The sequence below is a fragment of the Calidris pugnax genome, unplaced genomic scaffold (assembly GCF_001431845.1).
Source record: "Calidris pugnax isolate Ruff unplaced genomic scaffold, ASM143184v1 scaffold68, whole genome shotgun sequence".
Lineage (NCBI taxonomy): Eukaryota > Metazoa > Chordata > Aves > Charadriiformes > Scolopacidae > Calidris > Calidris pugnax.
Window position 1 is genome coordinate 5,063,971 of NW_015090921.1, and position 21,870 is coordinate 5,085,840.

Genomic DNA, 21,870 nt, shown 5'->3' on the forward strand with positions numbered 1-21,870 from the left:
AAGAAAATGTATGTCTTATCCCAGCCCAAGACACCTAATATTCCCTTCCTGTTTTTGCTTTACACAGAAGCTTTAAAAGCATACTCACTTCTCGTTGAGCTGCTTGCGGCGCTCATATATTGTCTTTGTTTCTTCCTTGTTCTGTCTCTCCAGTTTCACGGCCAGGGCATTGATAGCCCTGATGTGAGCATCATCCACTGTCATCTCCTGTAAAGTGAGAAAAGGAAAAAAGGTATGTGTTTGAAACGCTCCTCACTGAGTTTTCCACTGAGACAGGAAAAATTACAGTAACAGCAACAAGCAAGAGTTTTACCTCACTACCAAACATTTCAGACAAGTGGGGTTTGCCCTGCTACAGCTGCTGGTGTTATAAGGCCCCGATGAGAAGACAGTAAAGGCAAGAAAGGACTTTAATGACTACAGATACAACAATGATCTAGGTCTAGACAAGAACCCTCAGAGCTTCATTTCTAAGCCAGGCACTCCAGCAGGGGCTCATTTGTTGAAGAAACATAGGTGCAGTTGCTGATTACACTGGTGGCTGCTGTGGAACAGCTGGTGTGTGGCAGGTTGTTCCTCTGTCAGACAGACAGTGACTACTGGCTTGTTTTTTCAAGACAGGCCTCTGTCCGGCTGTAACTTCTGCCCTGTGGACACCAGACTTAAAATCCATAAAAGCCTTGAGAAACCCAGACAACCCATGCCATTGCTTTTCTTCTAAGGCATCACCACTGCATTTTAAAAGGTATGCTAAGCCTTCAAGGCAACTTGCTTCCTATGTACATACCATAGAAAGTATAATATTTGCACATTGCACATGTAATCTGGACTACAGTGGAATAATTGTTCTTTTTGAGTATGACAGATGGCCAGCACTGAACACTGCTCCAAGATTGAAAAAACATGGTCTGTTTTCCTAAGACCAGTAAATCACAAGCCTAGTGGAGAGACATTAATCACTGGTGTAGTAGAAGCACAGCTGCAAGATGCCAGCACACTGTTAATAGAAGTATTGACTCCATTTGTATTTATTTTTATGGTATATCCATACCAGTCTGTGCATGCATCCATGTGTGCTTTACTATTATACACAGCCATAAAGTAAACAAGAGAAACCAGCAGACAGACAGATATTTCATTGAATTTCACTGAATTTCACTGAATTTTAGAGTTGGAAGGGACCATAGAGATCATCTAGTCCAACTCCCCTGCTGAAGCAGGATTGCCTAGAGCTAGAGCATGTTACTCAGGACTGCATCCAGGCAGGTCTTGAAAATCTCCAAGGAAGGGGACTCCACAACCTCCCTTTCTTCAGAAACCCTGCAGTCTCCTCTCCTGGGAGATAATAGCAGCATAATGTGACAGAATACGAGTAGAAAATCTGGTGGCCATCAATGCAGGACGATTGCTTCCCTACCCTGATCTCAGATTTCTCTAGTGGGGAAACCTAGATGGGATGGACACCTGGCCCAACCTGCCACTGTTTGTATCACCTACAAAGTGCTGTATCAGTGGCTACAAGCTGATAGTTTCTAAGGCCAAGAGTTTCCTGTGACACATAAAATCTACCTTATGCTGACTGGGACACTGGGTTGTAGTTTCTGTCTCTTTCACTATCCTCCTTTGGCCTGGTACAACCTGTAGCAGAGTCCTTGCTCCATCCTTCAGTTCACAGTTCAGCTGGTGAGGGCTGAAGGGACAATGAAGGTCCCTTCACTAATTCCCTGGTGCAGAAGCTTGAGTATTTCAGGTCTCTACCCAAATCCAGTACACATGCACTGTCACAGGACATTCTGTGAGGGGAAGCCCAGGGGTTTCTACCAGGTGTCAGGCATATCTATACCGTTACTTTGCACAGAAGAGGATTGCTTCCTTCTGCTATTAGGCAACAGAAACAGAAGATAGGAGCTTCCCTAACAGGAACTAGCAACAAAGTCACAGGCAAACAAAGGATAAAGACAACCAGGAGAGAACATTAGAGTAAGCCTCACTCACAAAGTCCCAATATACCTCTTTCCAGACTTCCTCGCAGCTTCCAGACTCGCAAACCAATGATCAATGCCTGCCTGACACTCAGACCTGTTAGTCCACATCTGCAGTAGCTGACAGGAACAGAGAGAACAAGGGGCTGCTGCAAATGCATCCCCTCAATGCCTGGCCTCACAGCTCTCAGGGTGGGAGCTGAAGCACACCACGAGGAGGCCCTTGCTGTGGCAGGGCCTGCTCCCCAGCATGCCCAAGGTTTGGTGCCCGAGTTAGCACGTCTCACTGGGACAGGAGAGGCAGCTGGCGTGACTCAGCACCACGGAAGAGTGTCACAGACCTTGGCACAGAAGGGTGAACCGTGCAGCTGTCTTGTCACACGGCTGCTATCCCAAGTGTAAACCGTTTGCTCTGTTTTACTACGTCTGACTATTAACGTTACATTTCATGACCTACCACGTGTGCTGTATAAACAAAGTCCCCCACTTATATGTACTTCATTTGGATGAAGAAATATGAGAAACTTGACTGTTCCTCAAGAGGGGAAGAGAGGGAAAGGAGCAAAATGGAAGAGTGGTCCATTTGTTTTTTTTATGGTCTTGTTCATGGAATGTCTAGACCATCTTTCTGATTCAAACAAACATGGCTGAAACAACCATTTTTAATCCACTTTTGGACGGAACTCACTGTGACTTGCAGACTGCATGAACCATATTGGAAATTTGCTCAAATTCAGGCTCATACAGCCACCTTTTCAGTCATGTAATGCAATCAAAAGTTTTAGATTGCATCATGAGTGCCTGACAGCTCTGCTTAGACATCACCAAAGCAGAAGGCACAATGAGGGAAAATTCTAACTATTTTAATGGCCTATAAAGTGGTAATGCTTCCTACCTCCACGATCTTTTACCTCCTCAGGTTACTGGAAGTGTATTTCCTACCTGGATTTATCGCTGGACTGAAAAGGTAACTGCTGCTTCCAGCTACATAATGCACGTGTATGGAAAACACCTCTTACCCCTGATGTTGCTCCACGGAACTCATTCAGCTTTTTCACGAGCTGCAGGCAGTGTTCATAGTCATTTCCCAGATCACCTACATTGATCATGACTTCCTGAGGAAATAAGCAGCAAACAGGCAAACATTCAGGCTAAGGGTACAAGAACACAGCATGTCCCAATGCTTACGCAGTCAGTTCTGTGATGTGTCTGTAAATCACTGACACAATTTCTGAAGTAGTCTCTTCTGATCTTTAGATAATTATGAGACTTAGTCCCAACTCCATCTGCAATCTATTAGAGATTATGGAAAGAACTTCTAATGAAAACCTAGCAGGTCCAGTGACTCTTCCTTCACTCTTACAAAAAGAAACTTTCAGATTTGATACACAATGACAGTGAGTGCTTGTCGCCAAATGCTTCAAGTCTCTTCCATTCTAGTCTGCTTTCATTTCTCTGTCTCAATAGACACACAAGATGACCACCAATAATCATGTAAAATATGCACTCTTCATGTGCATATTTTACATGAGAACATGTGCTAATACTGTCCAACTGATTCTGGCATGGAAATGCTCCATAAAATTTTGAGAATTTGTTGAATCATTCCTGCCATATTGTTTGTAGAACATGCCATGATTCTTCCAGGCAAAGCCACTAAGAAATTTCCTTGGAATCATAGAACGGTTTGGGTTAGGAGTGACCTTAAAGATCATCTAGTTCCAATCCCCCTGCCATAGGCAGGGACACCTCCCACTAGACCAGATTCCTCAAAGCCCCATCCAGCCTGGCCTTGAACACTTCCAGGGATGGAGCATCCACAAATTCTCTGGGCAACCTGTTCCAGTGGAAGATAACCCATTTATTAGAAGTTGGTTGCTAAATAGCAAGTCTCTAGTGTGCTGCTTGTGTTAAATACTAGAATCCATTTACCTTCTCCCTGATCCAGGCTTCCACCTGGTCTACCTTCTGAAGAAATTCCAGGAAGTCCCGGCTGTCCTCCAGCATCTTTCCACGGGAAGCAACAGCTCTCTTCAACTTCTCCCAAAGCTCCTGAAGCACGTGAACTCGGCGACGGATCTCTCCTGACTTTGGGTGGCCTTTTGATACCAGGGCTTCTCCTTTCTTCACATTCAAAAGAAGAAATTAGAAGTTAAGGTTGCTGGTAATTTTTAATATGATTACCATGTTACACGACCTCTCTTACTTTCCTAACCTGGGCTACTATACAATAGATTACTAATACAAATTCTTACTGCCCAAATGATACTGCTTAGCTGGAAACCTTTTACATCTGGCAGGAATCAAGAACATGAGAATATGAATATTTCCCTGCCAAGAATGACATTAATGGAATGGGAGCACCAAGAGAGGTATTACAGATGATTGCACCCTTCAGCTAAGTGATTCACTCAGTTTCAACAAGAATGTTCACAAATTGGGCATGAAATCCTATTTACCTTTTGTAGGAGTAATCACCTCAGGCAAGGAAGAAGTCAATGATGTCTTTCTATTTGAGCAATAAGAAAAGATGGAAGCTCTCTGGATAAAGCAATTAACAAATCTCTCTATTGTGATTTAAAATTTCCATGACATAGCAACTGGATTCTTGTCACACATGTAAGATACTGGATCCAGAAGTGGTGAACAAGCTACTTTTCCTTTTCATTCCATCTATCTGTCCTTCTTTGGATAACTAGCAATAATCTGTAAAATTGGTACCAGAGCAAGAAAGTTACCTCAGTAACAGCTGTGATGATCTCTTCATTTGCTAGAATCTCTGCTTCAAAGACCTGATGTTTCTGCAGCAGCTTCATTTTGTCCTGCAGATTGCTGGGGTCTTGTACAGAAGGATCCTCCAGCTTCTGCATGCGCTCACTGATCCAGTTTTCTGCCTGCAACAGCATGAGGTATCAGAGTTAGCATGACGTGCCACCTGGGGCCTCCTCCCAAGACATGTCATTGTTCTATGCAACTGCCTACGTCCGGGCTAGGCAGACTGAGCCAGGAGCTAACAGCAGAGGTGGCTCTCCAGTTTCTGAACTACTCTACTTGCTAGGAAATAGAAGTAGGTAGGAATGAAATAATTTTTATGTGACCACAGGAATAATGAAAAATTCCTTGAATACCTCAGATTTTATCACAAGCCATAAACAGATTACACAATCTTCTAGATTAGATCCAGAGAATCCTTGAGCAGATACGCAGCTTTGACATGGCAGACATTTAAAATGAGATTATGACAGATGAGCCTTGGAATTAGGGCTCTGAGTTTCATCTCCTATCTCTCTCATTGACCTATCTGTAGGTTTGGTTAAGATTCTTAAGAATTCTGTGCCTCACCTATAAAACACCACCACCATTTCCTGATCTCAACAATGCTGTGAGACCTAAATGGAAAATGCAAAGCAAAATGCAAAGCCTGGCCCCTTACTGATGGGGCCAGGCACTAGAGTCAGATTATTTGAAAGCAAATACAACTCTGTTTGCTTTTACACTTCATAACATTCAAAATGGTCTGGTCAGGAACATCAGATTCAGAAAAGCAGGTGAACCATGAGCCACTAACAAAGCAAGAGTTACGTGTTTCTCTTACAAAATTCTCATCTTTTAGGGAATTTAAATGTATGCAGAACAAAATGGACAATAGGATAGCGAGTTTTCAACAATTTTTTTGAAAGTCTGCTAAACTTTAGCCCTTAACACTGAAGGAAATATTTTCTATCCATCAAAACACTGAAAACTGAACACCTGACATAAGTTGTAACTGATCCTGTTGTCCTCAGACCACTGAAGTAACCTAATGTTTTGACAACACAAGAACAGAAATTGAAGCCAGCTTTATCAGTTTCAAAGCATCTTGGCTGTCCTTGTGGAACTGTGCTACATGCACACAAGACTTGACAACTGGAGGATTTTCTCAGTTAATTAATGATTTGAAGTGTTGCTTCAGCTGCTGAAATTCTATAAACAATAACAGAAATAGCTTTCACTAGCAGCACGCTCTCCAGAAACTGTTCCTCTCCAAAGCACAGTTAGAGACTCAAACAAGCCTTAAGTCAAGGTTGCCCAGGACAGCACACTGTGATCTGCTGTTTTCATTTCTGATACCCTCCCCAGAAGCTACGGCCTTCTCCCATTACCCAGCCACACATTAACGATTTAACATCACTTAACTGACTTCTTATTTGTATGGGAGAGGCTCATCCATACAGTTAGGATGAGAAAATCCTGCATACAGCCCCTTAAAGGCAGATTTGTCTCCTATTTTTTTAATAATAAGCAATGGTTTAATAAAAGACTGAACAAAGCCATTAAAAAATATAATCACATCCACACTCTTAGTGGCTTGTTTTTATTTTAAAGCTTACTTACAATGGCTCTAGAGAGTGAGACCTCCATCTTCTGGCCCCGTGCCCACATTCAGATGTGAAGCAAGGCTGATATGTTGTCCCAAGATCTTTCTATGGAAAGACTTACTGATGCCTGGACGTGCATTTTCACTTTACTGAAGACAACAGTGAGACCACTGTTATGGTCAGTGTAGGCAAATGGGACTAGTCTTTTTTCTACGGGACTCATAAAAAATGGGGGCACTATCAATTTCGATACTTTTTCAAAATATCGGTTACTGAAACCTCAAAAGCATAAACTATTTGCAAATTACCCTGATTTTTAATAACAATTCTGTTATTAAAGCATATTTAAAGCATATAAAGGCATCTATCTGTTCCAGACATTAAGAGAATAACTCATTCACTTACTCCTCTGAGATAAAGTAGTAAGTGATTTTTATTCTCTTGAACAGAGCGTGAAAGGATGTTAAGTGACACTAATATGATAAGCAAGTTTCAGAGTCAGCATTAAAACTCATAGCCAGCTTTAGAAGTCAAAACTTTCAACTTTATGATTTTTCCTCTGCAATAACTTAAATAAATACACAGATTTCTAAGTAGCAACCTGCTCATTTGCGTTCCATGTCAATATTGAGGTACAGGCTTTGGAACAATAGGATAGTTTATAAGTCTCTCTCACTTCTTTGGGACTACAAAAGCATCCTACTTCTACTGCAGGAGAGTGTGTCCTATTTGTGAGCTGCATGTGATCTCCTGAGTTAGTCATTGACGGTTTTGTGCAGAAAAAACAAAGTCCTGTGTTCTGAAAGGGGTACAAACTGCAGCAGGTAGCCTTCCGAGCAGACCATACGATGTTGAGCTCTCCATCCTCCCATCAGTAATCACAGACTGTATTGTCTTTGTACTGATGTGTGTAATTGCTTCTCTGTAATTACTTCTAGAGAGTAACTAGGAGACTTTTAACAATGACAGAGATCACTATTTTCTGCTGACCGATAAAATTCTGTTTGGTCAATAGAAATGATGTAAGATGATTGCATGAGGGAGAGTTTTTAGGGGAGTGGGACGCAAGCTATGGGACTTGTCCTAATAACTGAGCAATGACCTCATTGATTTCACAGCTAGACTCCAAACTCATCTTTGCAAATTAACATCCCTTTAGGGAGTATTCTCATATATGAACTCATACACACCCAGAACATCATTAAAATCAAATTAAACATTCCATTCTACCCCACAAAGAGGAAGAGAGATATTAATGTAAGATTATTTTTTTTTAATTCCTTTGCGGCATTCACATTCTGCAGCGGCAGGCAATTAATTTAGATTGGTGAGGTAAATGAGCAGGTAGTTTGAGAGCAAAAACTCCCTATAGAACTCCTGGCTAAATTTATGTGGAGAAAGTGGATGAGAAAAGGGAAATGTTCCCTGGTATACAGGGCCAGATCCTCTGCTATAAGTGTGTGATTCAAGAATGAAGGGGGACCCCAGCCCCAGCACTGATTTGACAATTACAGAGAGATGGGAAGGAATGCAGAAGTATTCCTACCCAATGGGTTGATTGCATCTCTAGGAGGACATTGACAGTTTCTCTACCAAAAAGGATACTCTCAGTTCTGTGAACAATGAGGTACATTGCTCTTTCAAAAATGTTAGCACTGTGCAATGCAGTGTCCACTCCAGTCACTCCCCTCTGCTGGTCCATGAGGTGGACTGGCCATTACTAGTGGACTGGTTCATGTGACAGAGAAAGTATAGCCAAATAATATGAGTTAATATTTGGCTGTGTAAGTAATTACAGATTAAGATCATTTTAAAAAATCAGCAAATAGCATGCAGCTCTGGCTCTTTACTGTAGCTAAAGAAGAAGGTATTTAAATGTTTGGTTATTCTGGGGGGGAGGAGTTCCAAAAATATTGTGCTGTAAATGGAATTTTAGCAGCCATTTATTCCTTAAACTACTCTTTTAAAAAAACCAACTAAACAAAACCCACATAAATTTGGTTGTCAGCAGCAGCTGTGTTGCAGGCATTCATTTGCCTTCGGTGACAATCATAACTTGACCTACGTGAGGACACGTGTATTTTTCATGGGCTGGGAAGTGACAAGCACCTGCAGTTTCTCTTTAAATCATGGAGGATATTCCATTGGATGCAGCAGCAGCAGGAGTGCGTGTGAGACCAGCAACAGTGTTTGCAAGTGTCCCTCTGGGCCTGCGCGCTGTTGTTTACGCCAACACACCGGATGCTGGCACATTTTTCAGTCACACACATTGTGCTGCCCTTTGAAAGACTGACCTAGTGTGTCTTTCCAGCAGGCGTGCCAGGAGCAGAGCTACTCTGTTTCAGGACTAAAGGCCAGAACAGGAGACAGAGATGAACATAACTCTGCAGAGACCAGTCCACAGCAGCAGAAGAGCTATGCTAAGTTACAGCACTGTTTTGAAGGCCTTCAGTGGGCACTAGTAAACCCTGTCACCCTTGCCATAATGCTTTCCACTTTGTATTCGCCCTGGTTTGAAATATCTTTTCTTTCCCATCAAAGGAAACATAAGGTAGTAGCTGGCAGTTTTCCTTTTATGAGTTTTGTTTTAGCAGAGCTCCTGATGTGTAAAGCAGCTGTAATGAACACAAGGCCAGCAGGATGGTATAGTAACAGCAATGGCATTGGAGCACCCATCCCTTTGCGTGAGTGTGGGGCACAACAGGAGTTGCCACACCAGAGTAGAATATCCAACCACCTAATCTCCGGCAAGGACAAGCACTTCATCCAACAGAGACAGGCAGCTCCTCTGCCTACCACCCCCATCCCAGTCTAAAACTGTCTTACCTCTTCCAAGTTCTGGTAGAAAAGTGCCAGAAGAAGGGCGGTCTGCAGCTTCTCTCTTCTACTCTGGGACAGATCCTTGATCTGCTGCTTCCTCTCACGAATGGCATTCAGTTTGTGCTGGATCTTTAGTACATCCAATCCACCAACCTTTTCTAGCCTGCTTGCCTGTTCTTGAAGAGACATCATCTGAGGAGGCAACAAATTACTTTTATGCTTCAAAATGGTGTGAAAGAAACAAAACCCATGCTCTTTTCCATATGTAAAAGATTCTCTTTTTTTTTTTTTTTCCGGAATGAACCAAAAATAGCAGGGGCAAGTTACCCAGCATTCCCCCCATCCACACCCTGTACTATGTTACATCTATGACATCCTTGTCATTGGTCTCTGTAGTCTTGTAGTGTAAATGAATTAAAGCTGTAACTCCAGGAATCCCTACGCCACTGATCATCCAATGCAAGGAATCATGGAGGAAGCCTGACACCCAACAGTACTCAGGTTTTATTGCTTTGTGGAAATCAGGTATTGGAAGGTAGCTCTCAGCATGAGCAGTCAGTCTGGCAGGGAGCTGGCAAGGGTTCTGGGAGCTCATTCCTTCTTGGGAAACCAGGCACAGCCCCAGGTTTGAGGTTAGCCCCAGCCTGGGTGAATTACAGCTGAGGCCACCAGCCAGGCAGATTCCTTTACATGCAGGTGAGCAATTCAGCATCTATTCCAAAGGTGAGAAAAGGCTAGCCAATTTAGTACACATGTATACCAAATGTATATTTAAATAATTAGACAAGTCATCCCCTCCAGCTTACCGTATTTTACTTGCTTTAAAAGCCACTGATTTTTTATTAAAAAACCAGAAATTTCTGATAGCCATAACACACAATATAGCCTGCTATCACTATTTCTTGTGGTAAGTCCCACTATTTAACTTACCAAGTGGTTTTCCTGTCTACTGCAAAAAATACAGGCAGGACTTGGGCATGGAGTGTCTAACACTTGTTCTGCCTGTGCTAACACTGCTCTGTCTCTTATTTCACTGTTCCCCCATTTTCTCTTTGGCTCAAGCATATGAGGCATAACATACCTGTCAGCAATTTAATGTGTTGTCATGTTAAAAATAAATATATAAATAAATAATATAATCATTCTGGCTCGTGGATTTTTGTACCTTCTCATCCTGTGATGACAGAAGCTTCTCAAAAGCCTCATGTTTCCTTATCAGTTGCTCTATTTCATCCACAGAGCTTCCAAGGTCACTGCTTTTCAAATAAATCTATAAAAAAAAAAAAGATTAATGTTTTTCTCAGTGGATTAATTAGCACATAAACAGGATTCATAAACGTTAGAAGAGGTATTAACTCTGATTGAGAGTACACTTGAGAGGGAAAAAAAGGAACAAAAGGGAACTGATACTGGAAATTAAATAGTAGAGCTCCATGGTCTCGGGCAAGAAAGAGAAGCATTAACAGGTCCAGCTAAGGAAAGTGACCTATCACTGCTTATCGCAGTCACTAAGTCACAAGGCTGGCAGCAAATTCCAGAGGTCTAAGCCATCCTTGTAATCCAAAGCAAGGCCAACACTGTCGTGTCTGACAGATGTCTGTATGATTCCTTCTTACAAGACTTCCAATAACAGAGACTTTGCAGCCTCCCTGGGCAATTTATTCCAGTGCTTTGTTACCTTTACCATTACCAAGATTTTCCAAATATCCAGCCTGAAAATGCATAACACTTCACCTCATGACAGACTGCCTGCTTCATCACAGAAAGGATTTTACTCCTTTTACGTTTTCTTCAGCCTTGTAGCATGTTTGCAGGCTTTTTGCATACTGGGGTTTCTACTTTCTCTAGGCTACAACTACCCTGATCTGATCAATCAGTCCACAAAGGCTGTGTCTTCTTGACTCTGATTATTCTTATTGCTCTACTCAGGGTTTTTTACATTTCCACTTATTTTGAAATAGGGTTCCTAGTACTATTCCTAATGCAATAAGTGGCAATAAGCAATAAGGCTGCCAGGGTGAATGTAGTGAAGACAGCAGAGAGCTTGTGTGTGCTTTCCAAGCTGTAATCTTCTGCAGGTATCTGTGTACCGTGCCTATCTTTTACACAACACCATGAACTCAAGTTCACCTTGCAATCTACTGTAAGCTTCCAGAAACTTTTCAGAATAACTGCGATCAGACCAGCTTGTCTCCATCCTGTATTTATGCAGCTGATTGTTCCTGAAAAATGTCACGGCTTGCATCTGTACCAAGTGCATTACATCTGGTATGTTTTTCAGGCCACATTTCCAACTTGCCTGCATTAATTTTATTTACTGCCCGTCCTATCAGTCTCTGATGCAGAAAGACCTTAGTCTAAAATATTAAATGCAGGTTTAAGGAAACCTACCCCTGCACTATTCACTTTTAACACTGTGAGGACTTACAAAAAATTTCTAACTAATCCACATACATCTCTAAGGCACCCAGTGTTTCTTGACTCTTTTCTGATGCTAAGAAAACTGATTGCCCAATCACTTCTCCCATGCATTCTGTTATATTCAGTTTTGTCAAATGCAAAAGAATAAACAATGTAATCATCTATTATCAAGGAAAAAAAATAGCTTTTTTGCAGGCCAGTATGAATTTATTCTTTTCCAGTGGATGTAACTGCCCACAGTTTTTTTCCCTTATTCAGTGACAAGACAACAGCAGGACAAAAACCCCAATCAGAGGCTCTGATGGGACATGAGCAAAAGTTACCTGTGGACAAGGTTCACAGTGAAGTGAATATGACTGGTCGAACTTTTGGAGTCCAGGCTGCTATGAGGGACTGCATTTATCAGTTGGGACATAGCACTGTGTAATCCCTTCTCTGAGCTCTTGGAATTCTAAGTATTTGGATGAGAAATTCCAACCAGTAATTCTACCTGGCTAAAGTGCAATTAGCAGAGATGGAAGAAGAATTTGAGATTAGTGATATAGTGTGAAAGAATTAAGAGGCAGGAAAGAAACAGAATAGAATCAGTGTAATAACACGGCTGCTAACAGTTTCAGAAGAGGGCTGGTAAAGAACATAAGTAAATTGGTGCCTTAAAACCATAGATATGCACAGGAAAAATAATGTCTAGAGAGATCTGTCTTGCTTTGCAAAACATTACAGTTCTGTAGCAGTTTGACAGAGTGTTTTTTGTAGGAGAGAAAAGGTATTTTTCAGCAGCTACTTTAGAAAGCCAATAATGATGTTCACTCTCTAGACAGAAGTATTGGGTGACTGTTTAACCCCACAGTGCATCTTAAGATGGAGAGGTCTCCCAGCCACGTGTTACGTGCAGGGCCATCCACACGTACTTGTCAGGGTCTGAGTGCACCAACAGGCTTTGGCAGCCCTGACCAGTCCCTGGACGGCCCCTGCTCCCACCTGGGGGTCCCTCTGAGGTTCAGCTCTGGCCCCCAGCCCTGCCTGAGCTGCCTTGAGGGGAGGCCTGAGCCCTGCCCTGGTCCTCCTGGGCAGACCCCAGATTTCAGTCATTACCTTGTTTTGTTACCTTGATCCCAGCTGGTCGATGGACCTTGTTACTGCTGCTGCTACTCAGCCCTCCTTGGCAGCTGTGGCTACGAGGACTGACAGCCAGACTTGGCTGACTTTCTGGTTCATTTTTTTGTGAGTTAATGAAAGGAATATTTTGCATATACAGAAAAACGCACAGAAGACGACCGTGCCCAGGCCAGATGTTCAAACTGCTCTATACTACTCCATGCCAAGTATCAGAAGAGAAGTGAATAAATCCCAACACAGTAATCACTAACAAGAAGAGGGGAAGGCCACTGTACAACGGGGTTACATTTTTAATAAGTCTGGCCTGAAAATCACCAGGGTGTCTAAAAGAAATACATTAATGCCTCGGTTATGCAATGTTAAGTACAACCCCCACCAAAAATCTGATATTCTGGCATTCAACCTATAATACTTTTATCTATCCTACTCATCAAATGTATGAAATTATGACAGGTTTGTTTTGTGGGTTTTTTCTAGAGTGTTTTTGGAATTGGTTTTCTCTTGTGGAGGAAGATCCCCACATGTGTGGGCTCCAGGTCTGACTACTGTAAAAGTGCTTTGTTAAACCACTTGTAATTACTATCTGTATTTACACTGCTGTTACTAACACTGACATAAAAAGTTATTAGCTGAATCTAACTCACTCCTGTTTGGGGTACACAAACATACAACCACACGCTATATCTCTATTTTGGTGTTTTAAATGCAGCTTTAAAAGCATTGCAGATTGCCTGTCATATTTTCTGTATTATCTACAATTTTTGGCCAAAAAGGATTTACCTGAGGAAACAGGTAACAGAAAATTCCCATAATTTTGCACATATCACTCCAGGACCTTTATTTAATAACTGTTAGCAGTGAAACTGCAAACTCTGTAAAACCTGAAGAAATGGTCAGCCATTAGTTTTCCTGCTCATGTATCTGTGGTGCAAGAAAAAGGCAAGGGACATCTACTGGTAAAGATGATTACTTTCTTTGGAAAAACAGAACAGGGACATCTGAGAGCAGGGGTGTGGGATGGTGAGTCATAAGCAGCTGCCACTGGAGTGCTCAGTGCCTTGCTCCCGCCGAAAATCACTACACACAAATAACGCTGAGCGTTCAAAGGCCCATCCCTTCAGCTGTTACAGCAGAGGGAAAAATTCCTCCTGATTTCTGAAAGCTTTGGACCAGGTCCTTCAAGTAGGATGCTATGCAAATGCTCTTGGGAACTCAGGAATTAATACTGAGAAAGAAAACTGGTGCACAAAAAGAAAATTGGTGCAAAGGAGAAGTGGCTGTGTATGTTACAGGAGAGGTGATGGCCATACGCTTAGGAGAAAGCACCCCAGTAGCACTAAGAGCTACCGGGAGAGCCGGTGAGGTAATAACTTTCCATTCGTCTTTTAAACAGAAAGCTTATGGCAGGAATTGCTAGAATCAGAACCGCAACATTATTATTTTTTTTTTTTTTTTTTAAGCATTTGTTATACCAATCTGAAAGCAGAATGGAAACTGGCTCCCACGCCACAATGCTGGCCTGTGGCCAATTACATCACTTTTTGGCATATTTTTAGACAGGTCCCCAAACTCCTGCTTTGAATGAGACGTGTTGATTTCAAATACAAAACACTGCGTAGCTCTCCTCAGGTAACCTACCAGGGTCTCCCACAGCACACAGCAGGTATAAATGCTCTTTCAAGTTTTTTTTTTCTGTTCTGAATCATGGCCCATCATCAGGAATTTAATGCTCAGCCACACAAAGCACGGAAGACTTGACCAGTCGCTATATAATGGACTCATTTTTAAGTGAAGACTTGCAAAGATGCTTAAAACCACAAAATGAACTTGGCCCTTTTTGAGATTTGACATGGAGCATGTAACAAATAGCCAAGTTATGAACAATGCAAACCACAGAAATGGAGGTATTAACCCTACTTAGCTGGAATTTTTCACTATTTCTGAGCTCATTGCATAGACAGCTCACTGTCTTAAGACTTCTTATATACAAGTTAATGCAGAACTAATTGCAAAGTCCAATTAACAAAAGAAAGGTCATTTTAAATTAAACAGTACTATATATGTACTTATGTGACAGCACAGGCTAGCTCTAGCTTTGGGAGAAATACTGAATGAAACATTTTATTCATTAGGGTAACTATGCTCTCTGGAAGCCACAACTCTACATTTATACATACTGGAAGCTGACACAGCCCCAAGAGAAATCTGTTTTCCAAGAAGTGTCATTTTTATTTCTCTAGAAGAAAAACTATTTTAAGTATTTGTGCAAATCCACTCCCTTCTGCTTCTGCTCTTCACAGTATAACAAGCTCCACAGATTTTGTTCCCCAGTGCCTGCCCTGGGCTTGCTGCTGAAATTGCTGGAACTCCACTGAAAATATTTCTGATCTAAGCATGTACTGAAAGCCAGAATTACTCCCAGTTATAAATGCCTTCACTTAAAGCATGTGATCAAGTCCAAACTCTCTGCCCAGATAGATGACAAGAACAAGATTTGATTTGGACAAAAGTAAATACAAAAAGGAATTAATGAAAAAAATAATTTGTTTTAGCAAAGTAAATAAATGTGCTTAATACCATGGTTATACATGATTCACAAATATGTTGTACTATGCTTCATTTCAGTAGAAGTTATAATAAGGTATCATACTATAAACCTAAACGGAATAAAACACACTGAGGTTGTTTATAAAGAAAAATATATACACCTTTTCTATCATACTGACATCACTGTATTTTTGGCCTCTGACCTCACAATCTAGATCTGAAATTCTAATGTTAAACGTATTTAAAATTTCCTCCCCCCACGCCACCCCCGCCGCCACTGCATGCTGTCTCATTAGCATAAAATATATTTATCTGATATTGGAGATGTACATGGGAAAAATAGAGTGTTTGTTTTCCCTTAAGTGCTACGATGCCTTCCTCTCACCTATTCCCTCCTTCAAAATTCACAAGCTTGACCCCTATTCTGTAAGTAGTAGTTTTTAGACCAGAACCCTATGTCCATACAATGTCATCATTAAAATATTTACATATGAAACATTTGTCTGAAGGCAGTCTAAATTCTTCTTAAAGTCCCTGTAGTTTCACTGCTAGAAACTTTGCTGGGATATCCAAAACTGAGATGCTGTGGAGACTAAATTCTGTTCATTTCCCTCAGGAAAGGGTGGTACCTCTCTTTGTCTAAGAGGGGAAAAAAAGTGATTTCTTCCTACACACTTAAATATTTTGGGTTTTGACAACAAATATTACTTTTAAAAGTTACAAAACCAGGAATGAACCATTTAGAAATATAGCATAACCTGACAAGTAGGAAAATGAAAACAGTGAAAGATAAAAAGCTAAGAAAAACTACATTGAGGATTTGTGACAGGTCCCAGATCAGCTAGCAGAGAAGAGAACCAGTCCTTGGCCCTGAAGTCTTGAACTTTTGAAGTGCTGAGAACTGTGGCCCAATTATGCAAAATCTGTAAGCACATTGAGCATGTCATGTTGACAATAGTACAGTAATGGTTAAAATGAAGCATTTGTTAAGTGCTTGATCATATCAGCTTCATTTAGGATGGATCAAGCTGTAGCTGCAGCCTCAGCGACAGCAGAACACATGTAGCTTTCTGATTGTCCCATAAGGCATCTCTAAGGAGCGGGAACATGGCAGGAAGCATATAAAAAGAAATCCACATGGCTTGATTAACACAACCAAAAACTTCTGCTTGCAATCGTTCCTAGAATGGAATGGAAATCTTCACCACTCTCCTCCCAGATCCAAAGGATGCAATGTTGACAGCGATAGATGGACACCACGCATCCTCTGTGTCTCGGTGAGTTGAAGACATGGTGTGAGCTGGTATGTTTGTCAAAAGGTTGTCAGGGCATACAGTTCTTAGAGCGCACGTTTCCTGGGAAGGTCTCAAACCAGACCTTGCCCAATGGCTTGGAAGCAGTCCTGAGCAGCAAACTGGATTCACTGACAGAGAGAGGCCAGCCCCAATCTCCACAGGGTGAAATGGTGGACCAGCTATATCTGAATCATGTGTTTTGATAAAGATTGTTGGACTTTGGCTTCTTCTAAATTCTCTTACCACCTGGATAGGCACAGCAGTCCAAGGGGTGGCAAGTATCAGGGTGATTTTGGAAACTTTGTGGTGAGCAGGTGTTAGCCCATCCCGTGGAGTCTTCCTAAAGTCTGGCCTAGACGAAGCATGGTTCTGAAAGACAATCAGTTCTGGATTTAAATCCTTGTTTGTGATCTCATTGCCACTAGCTGAATTTTCTCTTCCAGTCAGCACAGCTGGGGACAGCCATATATCTCTGGAGACAGTTTGCTGGGGAAGGCCAGGATACTTAGAGGAAGTCACATGAAATCTTGTGATTTGAAGGGCTGGAGACCCACCTGAAGGGAAGTCTTGTTTTGGTTTCTGGGATCCTGTTGGAAGACCAGTCGGAGTTTCAGACACCTTCTCTAATTGTGGCACAATCAGACTTGAGGGAGCATGACTGCTTCTGTGGGAATCTGCTCGAAAAGGCTTTATTGTCAAGCTGCAAGTTGAAATGTAAAGCTTCACTGAAGCATGGAGGTCTGGCATTTGGACATTGCACTGGCTACAGCCTTGTTGGGGCGGGAGAGAATCACAAGGTTCCAGGGGTGTGTGCAGATTTTTGCTGCGGAGTGTAGAAACAGCTGGAATAGCAGAAAGATCAACGTCTAGGCGTGATGTCCAGCTTGGAGCTTTGCAGGAAAGGACATCAGAGGGCAAAGATACAGCAAGCTTCAAGGGATCATTTTTTTCAGGAGAAATACGATGAACCTTTTTTTCTCTTTCTGAATATTGTCTGTAAGATGCAGATGTTGACCAAGAACCGCTATATCCATGGCCCCAAATGTCTCTGGGAGGACTGGAACAACTGGATATCTCATCAGAAGGACTGGCACAGTGAAGAGTGCTCCTGAAACATTTCCTCTGGTCTGTGTGTGCCAGGACGACATCTAGCCTTGAACAGTAAGCTTCAGAAGACACACTGCTTGGTGATGAGCTGGCATTTCCTGGAGCAAGCTCTGCAACTGATTGACCAGTGGGAGGGTGCCACGCTGATGCTGGCATCTTTTGAAAAGGCCTGTCCCGCACAGCAGATTCAAAAGGAGGAGGTGGGGTCATTCTGCTGGAAGACAGCCTCACTTTCGCAGTGGAGACATAGGTTGCAGATGAAAGTTTGCAGCGATGGTCCCTGCATGACATTCTGAAGCTTAGTCCTAAACGATGCAAAAATCAAAGCCACAGAAGCTTGCCTTTCCCCCTGTTTTTAAAACCAACTCCTAATCCTTTTTCCTTTGGCACTGGAAATTTCCATTCTTCCTCTGAGGCAAAGGAATGAGAGATGAATAAACATTCTCCAGGAAAAAAAATCATGAACTAAAAAAATCCACATTCAAAAGGAAAACACGCAGCTCTTCTAACACTGCTACCACCGCCTGTCACATCTGCAAAGTGATATGAGAGTGGGATGGGCAGAAAGATAAATTACGGAGCATGAGGCTCTGCTCCCTGAGTGTTCTGACAGTGAGACTGCAGACAGAGGAGGAGGGAGCCAAAAACGCCTGCCAGAGACAGCCTGCGAACTTGCTGTTATTTCATCTGGGGAAAAAAAAAAGCAAGCAGCTAACCTGAGCACTGCATCTGCCACCGTGGAAAGGTTAGAACGGAGCAGAGCATACCGGACACCGCTTCTGCTCTAAGCAAAAGGGATTGTTTTTTTTTCTTCCTTCTCTTTTTCAGCTGTTTCTCGTCTGCACTCCGAATGGCACGATTTCAAGTTCGCAGGTCTTAGGAAAGTTTCCTACAACAGTTCCATGCAATGGCACAACTGAATTCATAATAAAAAAAAAAAATTAAAAGATAGACGTTTTTCCTAATTTTCTCCACATGTGCTCTATTTTTCTTTAGCACAGAACAATCCTAGACTAAATTCTGCAGAAATCCTTCGAAGGTTTAAATAACTTGGATGTAATATAAGATGCTGGCATAAAGTCAAACCCGTCACACTGGCACAGACAGCGAATGAGAGAGCAGTTCTCAGTAGTAGTTCTTGGTTTAAAACACTCCTCTGTTGCCTTCTTCCTTCCCCTGTTCCTTGCTGATGGGGGAGAGACTTGGTCTAAGGCATATGAAGTACTGGGAAAATAGGATCCAAAAATTACGGGATGACAGAAGCTGTTTTCTTACACACGTATTTTGCAGATGTCCAGAGTGAAATGCACATGCCTGAGCCTTGCCTCAAACACAAAAGTCAGAAGAAACACAAGGGGTGGAAGATTGCTTATATTGGTTTGTCTGATAGGAGTCTTTTTTAAAGTGTGTTTGCTTTTGTTCTTTCTGAAAGCAGTAAATGACAATATTCCCATTGGGAAAGTGGTTTGGGAGTCTTCAATTGATGTCTTGGCTGAATACTTTCTGAGAATATATTTCATAGGACTGCTTTCCTACCCCGCTGCCTGTTCCCCTAGGGAGCAGTCTTGCATCACTATGTAGCCACATTTTAACTCCATTTAGTAGTAACAGAGCTCTATCCACAAGGATCAGCTTCCTCTTCCAACAGCTCTTCAAATACAGAGAAGTAAAATACAAATAGCGACTAAGGAACCTCAGTTCACTGTCAAATTGTATATACACATATATATATGTGTGTATGATCCACAAGGCAGATGGAGACAACTGCAAAAGACAGTTTTGCAGTTCTTGCTATTTCTCCCTCACTTCGATGGGAATCCTGGCGTACAGGAATAACCTGTTTGAAGAATAATCACACTGAGAGACAAGAGAATAAAAGAAATAGGGGATATTCCAGGAATACAGGAAATCTAGCTGTAGAAGAATCAGAACAATGTTGCCATTTCTTCTGCCCTTCTGCTCCACTCTTGTGACACTCCATCTGTATTAGTGCATCCAGCTCTGGAGCCACCAACATAAAAGTGACATGGACCTGTTGGAATGGGTCCAGAGGAGGGCCAATGAAGATGATCAGAGGGCTGGAGCACCCCTGCTATGAAGATAGGCTGAGAGAGTTGGGGCTGTTCAGCCTGGAGAAGAGAAGGCCACCTCACAGCATAGGGAAATGGTAAATTCATTTGAATAAAGAAGTAACATGCAGTACACTTTACCTGTACAGAATGTGTTGGGGACACACTGAAATTGCCAGGTGCAACCCCCATGTAAGAGTAATATAGTCCAGGACTCAAGACTGAGGGGCAAGAAAGAACATTAACCCATAGTACCTTCATACCTATTTACCTCTGAGGTACATACAGCAAAGCAGGTGCCATAGTCACAGTGCCTCTGCACATCGGCTGATCTCCATTTCATGAAAAGAAAAGGAATACACTGGCCAAAATTTTGTAGAGTTGAGATTTTCCCTGAGGATGCTCCCCATGCAGGAGCTTGGCAATGATGTAACACTTCTTGGTAGGGACTTGAGACAGATATAATGTAAATTATGGTATTTACTAATTAAGCAACAAATAAACACTTGTAACAGGCAGAACTATGTAATATTTTACTCCAGAAACTTGAACCTAGGTGAAATTCTCTTGGTTTCACAAACTTGGAATGCATGCCATGCTTGCTAAGGGTGCCAGTTGTAGGGAATTATGAAGATTTGCATTTCCTTCAAGGAATAAGTAGCAGAAGGCTTCAAGCCCATGTGTCCCAAAAGGTTAAGTATCACTGCATGGTGCAGCTCAGGGTCAGTTTTCCAGAAGATTTAGTGGCAGTGGCAAAGCACTGGTGGAAAACAGCTCAGCACAAACTGAGAGTCATTATATTGTGCTGCCAGTGGTTTTGGAGAATTAATAACTGTTTTTCCTTAGTAAGAAATGACCCAGAGGTACAACCTCCTTCAACTTTGCTTCAACCCTTCCATTTGGCAACCTTCAACCCATCAATGTGGTTTTTATGCCAAGTCTCAGCACAGTTACAGCAATCTATCAACCCATTAATTTGCACAGACTGGCTGGAAAAGACTCATGAATTCTGCACTAAGTTTCAAAATAGCAAATGTCAGACCTCAAGCTGAAACATTTTCAAATAGTTCCATGAATCCAGGAAAGTGCAAAAAAACCAAAATGCAATTTAATATTGGTGAAAAAAATATATTTCAAGAGCTGCAAAATGATGATAATATGAACACCCTTCTGGATGCCTATTGGCAATAACTATATGAGCCCTCTCTTTTCATGAGAGGGCTTTTTTCACTAGCTCATCTTTCTCTACCGCATCAAATAGGAACTCACATTCCTTACAATCAAATTCTTTCATAGTTGTTCTCCACACTGCTATCAAGTCCCTTGCAGAACTGAGAAGTCAATTCCTTTTTCTGGATTAACTCAAACTGCCAGCATTCATTTTCCACTAGTTGCATTTTCCCAGCACTAACCCTCAGCCTGGGGTGAGGTTTCCAGCAACACCTACAAAGTAATCTCCCTGTCCTCCTTCAAACCCTCTTTATATTCCCCTCTCTCTGAAGTCTACAAAACAATTTGCCAGTGGTTAAGCAGCTGGTATGCTGCCATCTGTTTGTAAAGCTGACTAATACTGGACTGCTGTCTCCCTCTTCTGTTTTGATATGTTTATTTGCAAAAATCATCCTTCAGGCAAGGATCATCTTTTTTTATCTGGTTCTGCACCAAAGCCCCATAAGAAAGGGGTGTGTGTGTGTGTGTCTGGTGTGCTGCTACAGTCTCCAAGTGATAACACAATGTAAATAATAATGATTTAAAAAGTGCCTTGTCTATACACAGGCCCAAGGATTTTAAGTTGTTGGTGACAGTAATGCCCTTTTTAACTTGGAAGAGTTCAAATGCTTGATGAGTGTAACTGCTTATTTCAAGTTTATAATTCACATACCTCCTGTGAATTCAGGAGCTTGTCCAGGTGATCCAAATCCTTGTAGAACATTTGTTCTTGGTGTATTTTCTCCAGCCATTCCTTCTTCTGTTTCCATTCATTGTATACATTTTCCTTCTCTTCCAACAGAGCCTGTAGTTTCTGCTGAATCTGAACACAATTTCCAATGAAAAACTCATGTTGGTCTTTATGCCCCATGGACCAGGGTAAGGTGGGAGGAGAAAGGATTAAGTGCAGTGGTGGATAAGCCCCTTAAATTGCAACAAAATT

At 41.9% G+C, this 21,870-nt stretch overlaps 1 protein-coding gene across 1 annotated transcript in view; it reads right to left on the reverse strand.

Moving 5' to 3' along the window:
• The window catches only part of LOC106892737 (spectrin beta chain, non-erythrocytic 5-like), a 121,871-nt gene that overhangs the window by 53,267 nt on the left and 46,734 nt on the right, over positions 1–21,870 (reverse strand). The window contains exons 35-41 of the mRNA XM_014950154.1: positions 21,601–21,750; positions 10,326–10,430; positions 9,167–9,352; positions 4,721–4,876; positions 3,915–4,106; positions 3,002–3,097; positions 89–207 (exon numbers count right to left, since the gene is read on the reverse strand). Coding sequence (XP_014805640.1) covers positions 89–207; positions 3,002–3,097; positions 3,915–4,106; positions 4,721–4,876; positions 9,167–9,352; positions 10,326–10,430; positions 21,601–21,750 — 1,004 coding nt within the window. The remainder of the gene's footprint in view (positions 1–88; positions 208–3,001; positions 3,098–3,914; positions 4,107–4,720; positions 4,877–9,166; positions 9,353–10,325; positions 10,431–21,600; positions 21,751–21,870) is intronic.